This window comes from Suncus etruscus, chromosome 18 (genome assembly GCF_024139225.1).
Source record: "Suncus etruscus isolate mSunEtr1 chromosome 18, mSunEtr1.pri.cur, whole genome shotgun sequence".
Lineage (NCBI taxonomy): Eukaryota > Metazoa > Chordata > Mammalia > Eulipotyphla > Soricidae > Suncus > Suncus etruscus.
The window spans coordinates 10,195,746-10,211,600 of record NC_064865.1 but is presented as its reverse complement, the minus strand read 5'-3'; the positions used below and the strand labels follow the sequence as shown (position 1 = coordinate 10,211,600).

The window sequence follows — 15,855 nt, the reverse complement described above, 5'->3', positions numbered from 1 at the left end:
AAAGAGACACTGGTTGACAAACATGTTGTTTCTGGGGGCACTGGGGCAAAATATCTCTTCGCTTTTTAAAAAAATTCTTATTTATTTTTATATGTTTGCGTCGTTGTTTGTTCCATCCCGTACCCTCATTGGGGCAACCCGGCCTTGCGCACACGAAGTTCGTTTTCAAGTGGGTGTCGGAAGGGCTGCATGGACTTGGAATCCAAACTCTCTGCTTCTCCGTTTATGGGAGAATATTGCCCTTGGTCCACTGACACTGGGTGCAAATGTCCGAGTCTGCGCGACCCTCTTGGAGCTCAGAACCCATTGGGAGGGAAGCTGCGGGCCCAACCCCATCAGTGGGTGTTTGGCACTGCCAAGGACAGGTGGACGCGCTGGCCACAGGAGCCCCAAAGCTATGTTGGGGGTCTAGAGCCACGCAGGGCCAAGAAAGAGAGAGAGAGAGAGAGAGGCTGCCTTCAGGTCGACCTGGCGCAGGGGGTCCAGGGTAGCGGGCGCGGGGCGTGCGTCCTGGGCGCGGGCGGCGGCGTGGGGAGCTCCCGCACCGTCCGTGGGCGTCTCCCGCAGCCGCCACCACCGCCTCCACCTCCACGGGCCGCGCGGCACTGCGGCGCTCGGCCTGGGCCGCCGGAGCGCGCGCACGGACCCAGCCAGCGGCTGATCCGCAGACCCCCTCGGGGCCCGATCGCGCGTGATGTGATGTGAAGACCCAGAGGGGGCAAGGGGGGCGCGGACGGTCGGTCAGTCTGTCTGTCGGGCGGGGAAGGAAGCAGGTCGTGTGTGGGCGGAACGCGCACTGGTCCCGGGGTGGAGAGTGGAGAGGTTAGGGGTGTGGGATGTGGGGGCCGGGCATGGCTAGCTTGGAAGAGCCACGCGCCTCCAACCTCCAGGCCTCGGGGACCCCCGAGCGTGCCGCGCCCCTGCGCCCTGCCCCCGTCCCCGGCGCTGCTCCGTCTGCGTGGGGCGGCGGCTGGGCGGTGTCCCGCGCCCCCTTGGCACTGGTGCTGGCAGCCCCCGGGCGCTCCTCCTCCTGCTTTTCCTCCTCCTCCTCCACCTCCTCCTCTCCGGGACCCGCTTACTTCTGGCCGCCGCCCCCAACCACCGCGGCGCCCGCCTGGCAGGTCCCCGCGCGGCTCCCGGGGAGGGCGGGCGGCGGGGGACGCGCGGCGGCAGCGCCCGGGAGCGGCCTCCCCGGAGACACTGAGCGCGCCGGCAGCTGCGGGCGGCGGCGGCGGCTCTTGCTCTCGCCCGCGCTCCAGGGCTGGCTGCTCCCCGCGCGTGCCCAAGGGCCCCGGCCGCTGCTGCTGCCGCCGCCGCCGCCGCCCCGCTTGGCCCTGGGTGCTTTCTCCCTGCGTGGGACCCGCGCCCGGCCGGGCCGCTGCTCCTGCTCTTGCTCCTGCTCCGGCTCCAGCCCCGGTGCCAGCCTCGGTGCCAGCCCCGGCCGAGGAGGAGGCGCCGCAGGCTTCGCCCTCTGCAGCCCCGACATGGAAGATGGACCCTCGAACCACGCGAGCTGCTTCCGAAGGCTAACCGAGTGCTTCCTGAGCCCCAGTGAGTGCGCTTCGCCGCGGTGGGGACACCCCAAAACCTCCTTCCCCGGCTGGAGAGGATGGATGCGCAGCGTGCGGGCGCGCCGGGGTGGCTCTGCAGATGGTTCTGACTCTCCGGGGTCCCCGAGCCCCCCAAGAGCCAGGCTGGCCGAGTTGGGGGGTTCCTTCCCCTGGGTGTGCGCACCTCTTTGGGGCGTCCACTTTCTCCAGACCCTGGAGAGGGTTGTCCGGGGAAGGACAATGGGGCGAGCTGGGTGCGCCCCTCTGCCCTCTCCGCGTCCTCTCGGGTCCCCGGTGGCAGAAGGCGTGTTACGGAGAGAGGCGAGTGGGGAGCGACCGGTTGGGGTGCGGCCCGCGGCGGCCTGAGCTTGGGGAGCCCCCGGGCGCCCCTACCTAGCCACATCCACCGCGTGCGCGCCCCGGCCTTTGTCTGCTTTGCGCCGGGAACCGCGTTTCCGCCGCGCTGCCTTGCTCCCCCCAAACCGGGCTTCCTGCTGGCCGGCCTCCCAGCCCCGCCGAGTAGAGTCCCGGCTCTCTCTGACCACCAGGACATCTTTGTCCTCCAGCCTCACCATCAATCACCTCCTTGATCCCGGGTGCGAGCGAGCGAGCTGTCTATTCCAGACCCGCTACCCGGCCGTGAGGTTGCACGCCGGTGCCACTGGCTTGGCTGGTGCGTTGCGCTCGACCTGTTGGGCACTGGACTGGCCGCCGTACCCCCCTGCTAGTCCTGCGGGGAAGCTCCCCTTCAGGTCGCTGCCCTCAAGGTCCCCATCATCTCCTCCACCTGCCCTGCTAGTGGTCCTGGGACATGCCCTCAGCCTAGTGAGCTGAGTATGGTTCTGGGAAGCGGGCTGCCCTTCCCACAGCTGGACGCGTCCACTCAGGGAATTGCTCTAATCGCCCAGAGGTTCAGGTGTTAGATGGAAAGCCGCAGCGCTCTTTCGCTCTGGCCAGCCCGGGAAAGTGCACCCCTTTCTTCTGTGGGTGTGGATGGGCTTCCTTTAAAAATCAACTTAGGAAGTTAGTGGCAGTCTCCCAAGGCTGCCCAGCTGGTCTCTACTAGGATGTCTTGGGGGGTAAGAGAGGATATTGTGTGTCAACTGGGAGGAGAGTGGTCCTTGGCGCCCTGAAGTGTGGTGTTCTGTGCTGGGATGGATGGATGTGGCCCCCCAAGTAGGTTTAGGGGAGCTGTTGTGGCTTCCGGACTCTGCAGATGTGTATTTGGAAACCACAAGTGGCGGTAGATGGAGCATGTGGACAAGACAGAGCTGGGACTGTCCCTGTCCACTGAGAAGCGTGGAGGTGGATAGAAATGTGGGGATCTGGGATCTGGGGGTGGCTTTGGTGGTTAGTATAAACCACACAGTTATTTATTTTTTTTCTTTCTGGGTAATGGCTGGGCCACACCCAGCAGTGCTCAGGGCTTACTTGTGATGGGGCTTGGGACCATTTGTGAGCCTGGAGCTAGACCTCGCAGTTGGCCAGTGCCTTAGCCACTGTACCAAGGTTCTCTAATTCATCCTCTACTCTTGCCCACTGTCCTGTCTCTGGTGTTACCCGTGTAGCAAGAACTTTGCCTGCCACCTGCTTGCTCCCTTCCCAAGCCTAGCAGGTCCAGAGGAAGACAGGCTGGAAGCCCCTGGCCAACGGAGGGCAGAGCCTAGTGGGGTCCAAGTGTTGTTTCCGCTGCTCATCATGTTTTCTTCTGCCACTGCCCAGCAGGCAACACTTAATGATATTCCCCCAAACCAGTCAATGTTTGTTGTTAGCGTACCCGAGTCTTTTTGGGAGAAATAGAAGGTTCTGGATTCTTAAGAATGCCCCCAAGGCACCCGATATTCCATTTCAGTGGTGAAAACGTTCTTCCGTTCTCCCCTTCTCACTTTGTTCTTCTCTGCATCATACAAGCAAGGTGGCAGGCATTGGCTGCAGAACCCAATTACTGTGGACACAAATGGTTGTATTTCTTTTACCTTCGAGAAAAGTGGGTCCTGTGGCCAGGTGGAGGAACCTTCTCTCTCACTGTCTGTGCTGCTCCCCACCCTCTCAGTTTGTGTGGATTCTCATGGTGCTCAGTTTCATCCAAGTAAGAGCTACTGCTGTGAGCTAGCCCAACCAGGCCTGGGTCAGAGGCTTCCCTGGCCTGTGGTGGGGGACTCCTGGATGCCCACAATGATCACAATGAGCTCTGTGGTGCTCAAAGGCATCAGCCACTCTGGATCTGCATCAGCTTTATTTGCTTGTTTTCTTGTGAGCAGCTCTTTTGACCCGATGCCTCAGCATTCCCTGAAGAAGCTACTGATCCACAGGTCCAGAAAGATGCTATAACTTATCTTTCAGGCAACCAAACTGGGTTCAATCCATGTGTATCACACATGGTTCCCTATTACTGTGGGTCTTGATCCCTGAGCGCAGAGCCAGGAGTTATTTCTGAGTGTAGCTGGCCCCCACATAAAATATCAACAATCAAACAAACAAAAAGTTAAGTCATTTGACAGAGCTCTCTTCTCTGTGGGAAGAAAGCAAATCCTCCTCTGTGAGTTTTTGTTTTGGTTGTTCTCTTTGTTTTGGTTTTGGTCCATACCTGGTGGTGCTTGGGGGTCTTACTTCTGGATCTGTGCTCAGTGGTCACTCCTGGCAGTGCCCTGGGACCCTATGGGATCAATTCAGAGATCAATTCTGGGTGGGCTGTCTACAAAGCAAATGATCTACCTATCTATTGTTCCAAACCTGCCCTGTGAATTCGAGAAGCCCACAATACCTAGAAATATGTATTGTGTGCATGTGCACATAGGAAAAGTGTGCCAAGCTGGCATGAAAAACATCCAGTCTGCAGAGACAAGTCCAGCTCACCTGAGTGCTCCTGAGGGAGGGGGGTTCTGTGGTCCTATGGTGGAAAGGGCAAAGCAAGGTAGACCACAGTTGTGCAGGGCAGGCTTGAAGTTGAAGTGAGCCCACTAACTTAGAAATATGTAGAGCCAAAAATTCCCTTTCTTAGACGCAGAATGGTCTCACTCATCTATGGGTTTTAAAAAAAATGAAAGACATTCTTGCAATAATAATTTTCAGACACAAAAGAGAGGAGGGCTGGAAATTACAGCTTACCTCATGAAGCTCACCACAAAGAATGATAAGTTTAGTTAGACAAATAACTACATTGTGAACTATCCTAACAACAAGAATGTATGAGGGAAATAGAAAGCCTGTCTAGAGTACAGGCAGAGGTGGGGTGGGCAGGAGGGAGATTTGGGACACTGGTGATGGGAATGTTGCACTGGTGGTGTTCTTTACATGACTGAAACCCAACCACAATCATGTTTGTAATCAAGGTGTTTTAATAAAATATGAAAAAAATAAAAAAGTCAGTTTTAAAAAAGCCTTTTGAAAATAAAATGTGTTGAAAATTGAAAAAAAAATCCCTTTCTTCCCTCCTTCTCCCAAATACTCTCTCCAGTGTAATTTGTGTTCAAGTCCTGCTTCCTGACTCTGTTGGACTTTTCTTCTTCTTCTTCTTCTTCTTCTTCTTCTTCTTCTTCTTCTTCTTCTTCTTCTTCTTCTTCTTCTTCTTCTTCTTCTTCTTCTTCTTCTTCTTCTTCTTCATCTTCTTTGTCTTCTTCATCTTCTTCTTTGTCTTCTCTTCTTCATCTTCATCTTCTTCATCTTCTTCATCTTCTTCTTTGTCCTTATCTTCTTCATCTTCTTTGTCTTCATCTTTTTCTTCATCTTCTTCATTGTCTTCTTCTTCTTCAATCTTTCAACATCTATTCAAATTTTAATGTACTGTGGTATAAGGGCAACATTTGGCATTATTCGACTCTGACTCTAAATATGTAAACTGCTTAAGTTCATCTTACAATAACATTGACTAGGGAAGAACTGAAAATTGTTATATTATACTTAATTATGTTGTTACACTCTAGATGATATTCAATTTAAAAAATAATTAACCTTAATTTTAAAAACAATCTTGAATTCTACCTAAAGAAAGCCAGAATTGCTTCTTAAGTCCAGGGCTATGACCCTTCATCTATAGAATGTTAGGGGGTGCCCCCAGAAAATTGGCAACAATAGTAAATGGTTTCTAAACAGACAGCAACCAAATATCGGATTTTTCAGCAGTTGCAAACTGGCTCCCAGGTGTTTCTAGCAAAATTCGGATGTGTTGTACTTCTTGGGGGTAGAGGAGAAAGTTTCAGAAGTTCTGGTCATAGGAGATGTGGATGCTGGTGCACAGGGAGGGGTGGAGAAAGACCCAAACAGAAAAGAGGATGGGAGCACCCCTTGATCGATGATGGCGAAGGCAGTGTTTTTGTGGGGAAGTCCTGGTCTGTTCCTTACCTCATTTAAGGGAAACGTGTTTCATGGCAGTATATCTGAAACCTGTGCATCGTCTCTCTCACCTCCCATGGCTGCTTCTGTGTGGTTTGTTGAACAAGAGGAGATGGATGGGATAACTGTTAAGTTCATATATGGAGCACAGAGACTCTGAAGGTCAACCTTGGTGGAGCCTTGTGGGGCTGTAGGTGGGGAGGGGGCAGTAACCAGATGACCACCAATGGATGCCAGTCCTTTGGCAGCTTGTTGGTTGGCATGTAACTAGCAAATTTCTGTTAAGTACAAGTGTTCCCGTTCTGAAAACGGCTGTATCTATAAGTGGTCTGAGAGGATGTGGTAGCCACTTGCTAAGAGGACTAGCTTGCCACGCAAGACCCTCCCTGTCAGCACCAGGCCAGACACCTGGACACTGACCACCTATAACACCTGACGTGCTTAGGGAGGTTACAGGGCCAAAGCACCAAACTCTGTAAACTGGTAGCCAGGATTTTGTTCCTCAATTTCAGTTTCATGAAATCTCTTAATTTTAGAAACATTGACCAGTGTGGAGAAACTCTAAGAATTTAGAAAAAAAGGTAGAAACTAGAGAAGATGGAGCCCTTTACACACACACACACACACACACACACACACACACACACACACTCACATGCACACAATGAAGCACATAAATTTTGCACATCAAGCTTAATCTATCATAGATAACATAGGGGGTAGAGTGCTTGACTTGCTGAGCTGGATTCACTCCTTGGCACAACCCATGGTGTCCTGAACATGGATGAGCACAGAGCCATAAGTAAGCCTTAGCACTGTTGGGTATAATTAAAAACAAAAACCCGAATCTAGGCCTGGAGTTTTTTAGGGAGTTACCTTTGCAGGTAAGCCCTGAGCATAGCTAGGAATGAGCTCAGAGCACTGCTAGGTATGGTCCCCAAACTTTCCCAAACAAATCCTCAACCTTAAAACTTAACCTCTGTTAAGAAAATAAAAGCAGGGCACTAGATCGTTAAACTAATCTGTTATTTGGCTTAGTGATCAGAAAATAAAGCAGTTTTATGGCTTTACAGGGCCTGGAGAAGGCTCCCAACTAACCACGGTTAATTCTTGTTTGTTTAGACACTTCTTTGAGGAGGGAAAAACTTCTTAGGAAATGATATTTCTCCCTTAAAAGGAAAACTTTGGGTGCTAATTAGAAACACTTTAATTTTCCTTTAAAATGTAAATCCAGCTCTTCCCGTGGATCCTTCTAAATCTGTCTGAGGGAAATTCCAAATTGATTAAAGAGCTTGAGAGTCACAAGAAACAAGAAACACGTTTCAGCGTTAGCTCCTGCTCTGCTGATCTTTGGATCCTCTTCTCAGCCTCAGTTTCCTTTGTTCTCGCTGGCTCCTGGAGCAGAAGGCCAGTGCTGGAGGCTGAGAACTGTGCAGGTCTATCCCTGGGCCTGCCCCTGGGTCTATGCTTGTGGGTGGCAGGTGAGGTAAGGTGTGCAGAAAGCTTAGCTGGGCTTGTTGCACAGCAGCTGCCTACCTCCAGGGCTTGGAGTGGAAGCGTGTGCTTTGACAGAGTCACCCATCTGAACTCTCGCTGGTCCACATTGTATATATGTATGTGTGTATGTGTGAGCACAAGAGGACCAGGCTGGCAGAAAGGTTATTGCACGGACTCATGGTCACTTGGGCACCTCAGGGAGGCTCTGCAGAGAAGCAGCTTAGCTCCTCTAGGGCAGACTAGCATGAGGGTATGCTGGGGAGTGCGGAGTCTGTGTTGCCCTGGGAGTTGTGGGACTGGGCCCCTGGAAAGAGGCTCACGGGCTGCCCATGTCTGCCGTGTCGGCTGGGTGGATGAGCCTATCCAGAGAGGGGTTGAGGCAGGTGGGGATGGTACCTATGTTGTGGGCATTTTGTGAGCACCCTGGGAACCTGCTTGGATGGCAGGAGCAGGGTTGTGGTAGGATCACACACATACAAGCATATGCACACTTCCATTTATGTACATGCACATTTGTATCCACCATATACACTCACACACGTGCCTTTGAACTCAATTCACACTGGCATGGCCACTTCACACTTGCATTCTCAGATACAATGACGCAACATCTTCACACTTGAACAGACTCACATCTGCACTACACAAACTGACGCGTTCTCTCTCGCACACACTGATGGGCACGTTCACCCTTGTATACACTGAAATGCTCATTTGCTCTTGTTCGCACTGACACACATTCACACTTGCACACATGGACACGCATGTTCAGTCTTTTGCATACTGACACGTAGTCACACTTATATTCAATAACATGCATATTCACTCTTGCACACACATTCATACATACACACGACGCACATTCTTTTGCACACTGACATGCACGCGTTCACACTTGTACACTCTCGTGTACATCAACACAATTCACACTTGCGCACACTGGGATATACATTCGCACTGGCGCATTTGCTTACACTGACACATACGCAGAAAGCAAACCCCGTTGTTGAGACAGTGTGCCATGTTGAAAGTTGACGGAGGCCCCTCTGGGTTGGGGTCTGGGAAGGCCTGTTGGTTGTGTCTAGAGGAGCAGAGTACGACATGAAGGACTTCACCCTTCACTCTATGAGAAATATTCAGAGGGTTTTCATGAGGGACTACTGCAGGGGTGGTGAACAAGCTTGACACAAAGAGCCAAGATTTTAAACTGTGAGAGTCAGAGAGCCACGCCACGCAGTGACCCGCCAAAACAAACACTCGCACAAAAGCATGCAATTTTAACAATAATCTATTAAACACATATTGCTTTTTGCCATATTGAGTGATGGTGAGGGTGTCCTCCACACTAAGAACTAACGGCAAGATGTGACCCAACATGTGCCCCACTCACTGGCTCGTGCAGTTGTTTCCAAGGGATGGGAGACCGGATGATGCAGCCTGGGGGCAGGACTACGTGCTCGGAGATCTCTCCTCAGAAGCAGCAGAACAAAATCCAAACTTGGCAAAGAGCCACAGTATACAAAAGAATGGTAAGAGGCAAAGAGCCGCATTCATTTTGGCGGGGAGCCTCGCTAGCCTGGACTAGCGGTTTGTGTCTCCGTTTGGCTTCAGTTTGGCTAATGAGTGCAGGGATCAGGGGCAGATAAGTTCCTGCATGGGATCTTAGTGGGGAGAAGAAGTTGGGGGAAAAGTTAACTGAGATGACTGAGACAATGTGTTCTGGGAGGTGGAGGTGACAAATGGTGACTTGACAGGAGGTGAGAGGGAGGTCACTAGTGTAGGCTAATGTAGGGGCTAGCCTAGTGGGGGGGTTGAGGGAGTTGAGGCTGGGAACAGCTGAACTGGGGTGATCTGAGGTGTCCCAGATTGACACAGAATATTCTAGCAAATCTCAATATATCCTGGGATGTCCCAGAGGGTCCCAGAGTAACCCAAAGTATCCTGGGGGTATTCCAAGGTGGACTTCAGGGTGGGAAATGGAGGGCGGGAAATGGTCCAGATGAGGGTGGGGAGGGCTGAAGAGCAGTGCCTGCAGGATGCTTCCAGCAGTGAGTGGGCGAACAGTGGGAGGACTGTGAGAGGAGTGGGGTTATAGGCAGAGGGTCAGTGGGGTGTGGCCCGAGCATGGCTCCCACTTCCTGCATTTGAACTAGGGCCCTATGCTGTGAAGGAAATCCAACCCAAGAAGTTGACCTGGACCTGCAAAAGGGCAAAAGTGAGAGATCTGGGATGTCAAATGGGTTGGATGCAGAGGGAGCTGGGCCAGATCTTCCTTCAGGGACACTGGGTTTGCTGCTGCATTCAGTCTTCCTCAGCCCTTCAGTGGATTTGGGGGCTTCTGACCTGGAATGGAGGTGAGCTCAGAGGCAGTTCAGCATGGTGGGACCGTTCCAGGAATCCTGCCATCCTTTGACAACTTTGCCTGTTGCACAGTCAGTTTGGTCTCTTCTGACCTGGGAGTGGGGGCTGTGTCCCAGGAGGGGCACACCTGAAGCTCACTTCCCTGAGATCTGCCCTGTACCCAATTCCTCGTGAATATCTCCAGTTGGTGCTCACTAGGCAAAAAAGCAAGTTTGATATCTTTGGAACGGATGATCCAAGTGGTGCTCAGGCCTCTCTGGGGCCATACTTGGTGAACTGCAGCTAGAGAGGCTGGAAGGTTTGGGACTGGAGGTGCTGTGGGACCACGTGTCTGGTCCCTGACCACTGAACTCCCTCCCTGGCTGTAGACTTACAGTCCTTAGGATGGGCTTGGATGGTGGAGATGGAGGCCTTTGTCCTTAGGCCCTGGCCATTAACGGTTGAGTCATTATCTTCAGGTGGTCGCTGAGCTGCAGGTATTGAACTCATTCACAGGCAGGCTACCAGAGAGATAACATCTTTATTGCCCTGGCCAACATCTGTGTTGCCTATATCATAAACCTATTTAAGCATTTGCCATTCTTAGCTAGCCCTGCATCTTACTTCTTTCATCCATGTCACCTCCAACCTCCATCCTGGCAAAGTCCTTAATCCCATGGATCAAAGGCCTTATCTAACCTTTCCAAGACCCCTCCCAGGAATGGGCGGGGTCTTGCAGGTAAAGATACAAGTAATATCCGAGATGGAGTCACACCTGGCCCCTGATTGCTGAACTCCTTCCCTGGCCTCTGACCTTTATTTTTCTAAATAATGTCTTTATTTATACAATTTTATTACAAACATGAATGTAGTTGGGTTTCAGTCATATAAAGAACACCCCCCTTCATCAGTGTGACATTCTCATCACCAATGCCCCACAATGGAAAAGAACTCACCAAGCCTGGGGCCTGAGGGGAAGAGGGTGCTGGCAAGGGGCTGAATAGTGGGGGGGGGGTGTAGGGTCCTGTGAGTGGCTTAGCAAGAGAGAGATAGGGGAGGAGAGGAGGAAGAGAGGGAGAAGAGAAAGGGAGAGAAAAATGGAGAGAGATGAAGAGAGAAGGAGAGATAAGAAAGGAAGAATTAGATGGAGAGAGAAGAATGAGAGAGGGAAGAGGGAGAGGATATGAGAGTGGAGAGGGAGAAATAACATGAAAAGGAATGAGAAAGGGAAAGAGGGAGAATGACAGAAAGGGGGAGAGAGGAGAGAGAAAAGGAGAAAAGGCAGAGTGAGGGAAATAGAGAAGAGAAAGGGATGGAGAGAGGAAGATAAGGGAACAGAAGGAGGAAAGGAAAGAGAGAGGGAGAGAGAGAGAGAGAGAGAGAGAGAGAGAGAGAGAGAGAGAGAGAGAGAGAGAGAGAGAGAGAGAGAGAGAGAGAGAGAGAGAGAGAGAAACACTGTGGCACCTTCCAAGACTGACTCCCCAGTCCAGTCCAGTAGGACCAGCCATGGCTGCTTTGCTCACTGCTTTGGGATTACTTCCCTCTGCCTGCTCATTTTGGTTTTCATTTGGGACAAGACATCTGTGGAGCACAAACACCCTGTGATTGATGCATCACCTGAGATGACACAACCACCTCAATCTGAAAGCAGGTGCAAGGATGGCATGATGCTCTCCTGCAGCAGATTGTGGGCCAATATGGAGCACACATAGCAGACCCCAATTCCTTCTGCACCTCTGGTTGCCCCTGGGGTTAGCTGTGGACAGTGGGTGGATGGACAGTTGTATGCACTGGGGCAGGAAGACCAGAGCAAGGGGCTGGGGGTATCCACAGGGCCACTGTCTGTTGGTGAAGAAGCTTCATATGTGTGTGGAGATTGAGGCCAACCTGTAGGCAGATAAAAGGATGAACAGACATATGGACAGACAGACAGGCTTTCAAAGCCAGAAATAACCTTTTCAGGCAGCTTCTCAGCACCCCTGGGAAAGGGTGGGAGAAAAATTGCATAAGAGCTTTCGAGGGTATTTTCCATAGCCAGGTAGTGGGTGCTCTGGCTTCTCATCATGCAGCTCCTCAGAGGCCATGTGCATTTACTTGTCTGTCTTTTCTTGACAAAGAAATCAAAGACAGATTGACTTCTCTCCAACACGGTCTGGGACAGACTGGGTACAACGGGGACCCCTGAGGAAGGCAGCATGAGCCTTGACTGGCACTGCCCTGGGGAATCCTGCACCGGGGCCCAGGAACAATCCTCATGCTGGGATCATGTAGGATCATCATCATTTAAAGCAAATTTAGAACCATCTCAATGGGGACCTCAAACTGGGGACTTGAGGGAGCCATGGGAGTCTGTGAGTGCGTGGTTGGTGGGTCTGGCAGAACCAAAGTTGCACACACTTGTTAGGGCAGCAGAGTTCGGCTCAGAAGGAAGGGCAGAATGCAGAAAAGTGCTGGCCATGGTTTGGTGATGCGACTTTGTGAGACAGAAGGATGGGAGGCCACTAGGGTCTTTCCTTGGCTAGTGGCTGGAGCTGGAGATCCTCAGAACCTTCCTGAAGGCCAGTTCCCTTGGCCTGCCCTGCCTACTATGAAGCGAAGCTCTCCTAGGCCCTTTTATATTGTCTCCGCGCTGAGATCATCGCTTTGTTTTTCAGCCCCAAAGTTTGTTCACTTGCTTTCTGTCTTCCTCTAGCTTCCCACTTACTCCACCCACACAAGATCCCAAAATGTCAAACCATGAATATTAAAAAAAGAAAAAAGAAAAGAAGCAGCAGCAATAATGGTGCCCACCCCAATGGCCCTCACCCGTCTCCACAGACGGACAGCCATCATAGCCGGGTTCACACACGAAGAAAAAACACTTGTGTTTCCTAGACCGGGCCACAGCAGGCTCTGTGCTTACCCTGAGGATGTGAACTATTGTTTGGGATGCTGGCTGGAAGCCCGGCTCCGTCTGGGAGGAACCATGGTGTGTTGGTAAGACCCTGAGCGGTGGCCTGTGAAGATGTGGGTGCAGCGTTAGGGTATTTTCTTTGTGGATGGAGGAGCAGCCTCAAGGGGCACCTCGAAGTGACCTCCGCTTGGGCACTGGGAAACTCATGGCCAAACCATGTACTTGAATTTTCAGGCCCCTGGTGGCTCAGGGGAGCAGGGACAGGCCAAAGGGTATGTGCTTTACTCATTGGGCCCAGGGCCTCCAGAGAGATGTCCTGCAAAGTCATGTCACCTGTGCCCGAGTAGTCTCTGGCTGGGTCCCCCCAGTCTCTTTCTCTGCCGACCTGAGTGGTCCTTTTCCTCTGGGCTTGCCTCTAGACTGGTCCTGCTCATTTTCCTGCCCCACTTCTGATGTTGACATTTTGCTTTGTCTTATCACTTAATATTATTTCCGCCACGTCCACTCAGGGGTTTTATTTTAGCTGCAACTTCCTTCCTCCTTACTGGGTTTTGTGGAAACCCTTTCCTAACCCACATGCCAGCTCCTGTTCTGCTGCCTGCCCATGCTCCCTTTCGTGGACACCATCTCCTGGCCACAGTCTCTGTCTGGCTGGCCACAGAAACCAGCCATGTTGCAGGCTGGCATCTTGTTGGGAGGCTTGGCCTTCTCTGACGTGCCTTGCCTGATGCCCAGGGCTCTGCTTGTCTGCCCAGGTTCTGGCTATGGCAGCTCTTTATTTTTTGGAGATGCCCCCAGAAAGGGGCATCTCACTCCCCACCCCCACAGAGGCTCCTTATCTCTCAATGACTCACCATGGCCCCCCACTCCTCTATCACCTCACACTCTTCTGTCACTCTACACTCCTCCATGGCCCCACATTCTCTGTGGCCACACACTCACCCATGGCCACACACACTCCTTCATGTATCTGGCTTCTGTGTCCCCTGCTCTTTGTTTAAATTCCAGGATCATGGCAGCTCCTGTCCCCTACCCCAATTCTTATCTTTCTCTTTGCTCTTGTGTTATAATATTCCAGGCACATCCCGGGCCCTGCTGCCAGATTCGGGCTGTGTTGAATTTGGAGGCTCTGGGCTGCAGATGTTCAAATAGATTCAGGTCCCTTGATCCAACAGAGACCTTGTTAGCTGCATGTGCTTACATGTGTGGGTCTGTGTGCATGTATGTGGGTTTGTGTGCATGTATGGGTGGACTTGTGCACATAGGTAAATATGTATCTCTATGCATCTGTATACATATTTATGTGTGTCTAGGTGGATCGCATATACATGTAGGGGTGGGTTGTGTACAGGAGACTCGGGCATGCATGTTCACATGCATGTGGGGTCTACACACAAGTGGGTCATGTATATGTGTGTTTGTCCATATGTGCATAGGTATACATGTGGGTGAGCAGACATAGCCATGGATGGCCACTGTCCTCCCTCCCATGTGTCTGTCCTGGTTTGTTTCTTACAGTCTAGACCAGGGGTCTCAAACTCTCTGCCCATGGGCTGTTTGCTGCTCTTTGTACAACATTTTGTGGCCCTGCCCTAGAGGAATCTTTTTTGTTTTGTTTTGTTTTAGTTGTTTGGGTCACACTCCCCAATGTTCAAGGCTTACTACTGACTTTGCACTCAAGCATCACCCTGACTTTGCCTCCTGCGGCCCCCAGGTAAATTGAGTTTGAGACTCCTGGTCTAGACCTTTTGTCCCTGTGTCTTAGTGGAGTGGTACAGGCCCCTTTGTCTAGGAGACGTACAGGTGCTTGCCCAGTGTACCCAGGGCTACCTAGGCTCTGAGCCGTGTGTATGTGTGTGTGTGTGTGTGTGTGTGTGTGTGTGTGTGTGTGTGTACTGTGCTGTGCTGTGCTCTGCTGAGTTTCTGGGGCCCAGGCGAGGTCCAGGGTCTCCTGAAGTGGGCGTGGGAGGTGGGCCTGGGAGCTGCCCCCCTTATCCTTCGTGGTTTGTTTGCAGTGACCGGACGCGGCTTCTGGAAGCCCAGAGAGCAGGAAGGGCTGGAGTGGGCAGAATGCTCCTCTCTTGGCAGGACATGAAAGGAAAGAGTTTGGGGGAAAGAAGCAGGGGACGGGAAGTGACTTGTGAGGGCTCCTCCGCTCAGGGGGGCTGTTTCCCATGGACACCAGCGCTCATCATTTCTCCTAGCCAACAGCTCCCCTCTTCTCAGTGGGTGTAGTAGTAGGCCTTAGGGACCCTGTGTCTGTTCAGGGTGGGGGGTGCAGCTCAGCGGGGCAGAACAGGCTGTGGGCAGGTCTGTGTGTGCTTCAGAAATGCTGTGTATTATATTTTAGTTTTGTTACTTGTGCCATACCCGGTGGTGCTCAGGGGTTACTCCCACTCTATACTCAGGAATCACTCCAGGCAGGACTCGGGGACCATATGGGATGATGAGGATGGAAAATGAGTCCCCACATGCAAGGCAAATACCATTCCCACTGCGCTATTGCAGTGGGGAGCATCTTTTGTAATTTAATTTGCTTTAACTTGAAGGTGAGGATGTGCCCAGGAGCAGAGAAGCCCAGGGTGCACCCCCTCCCCCACTACATATCACATCCCATTCAAAACCAAAACCTAAGCAAACATTCTGAGGACCTGAGAGATGAGAGATCACCTTTACCCCACCAGAACTCACATGACTCAGTGGGTTTAATATAAAGCTCTGCAGTTTATTAGAAGATCATGGGTTTTTTGTTTTTAATTTTTATTGTGGCCAGAGTGAGTTACAATTCTTTCACAGTAATATTTAAGGTTATCGTGATAATGAATAAAGGGAATTCCCACCACCAGAGTTGTCTTCCCTCCATCCCTTTTCCCACCATGCATCCCACTTCTCCCTCTTTTACCCCCCAGGATACTAGCATAACTGGTCCCCTCTTGTACAGCTTGTTGTAGATTGGGTATCGATTCTGTTGTCGTTGACTTTGGGTTTGGTGCTCAAGTCTGATCATTTTTTATTTCCACTAAATGTTCATATGACTGTCTAGTCCTGGTACTGTCCATTTTTCCCCTTCAAATTGTGAGGCTGAGCAAGACGATTTCAGTAATGTTGGAAATATACGAAATGAAAAGAGGAAGAAAAAAGAGAAAAAAATATAGAAGGATTCATATAGGTGTTATAAATATGAATTTAGAAGAAGAAAGGGGAAAATGGTAACAAATAGAGTGGTAACAATAGGAAAAAACC

At 51.5% G+C, this 15,855-nt stretch overlaps 1 protein-coding gene across 1 annotated transcript in view; it reads left to right on the top strand.

Moving 5' to 3' along the window:
- The first annotated feature begins 1,357 nt into the window (after nucleotides 1-1,357).
- Nucleotides 1,358-15,855, top strand: part of LOC125996554 (cAMP and cAMP-inhibited cGMP 3',5'-cyclic phosphodiesterase 10A) — a 238,348-nt gene continuing 223,850 nt past the window's right edge. The window contains exon 1 of the mRNA XM_049765489.1: nucleotides 1,358-1,551. Coding sequence (XP_049621446.1) covers nucleotides 1,485-1,551 — 67 coding nt within the window. The 5' untranslated portion in view covers nucleotides 1,358-1,484. The remainder of the gene's footprint in view (nucleotides 1,552-15,855) is intronic.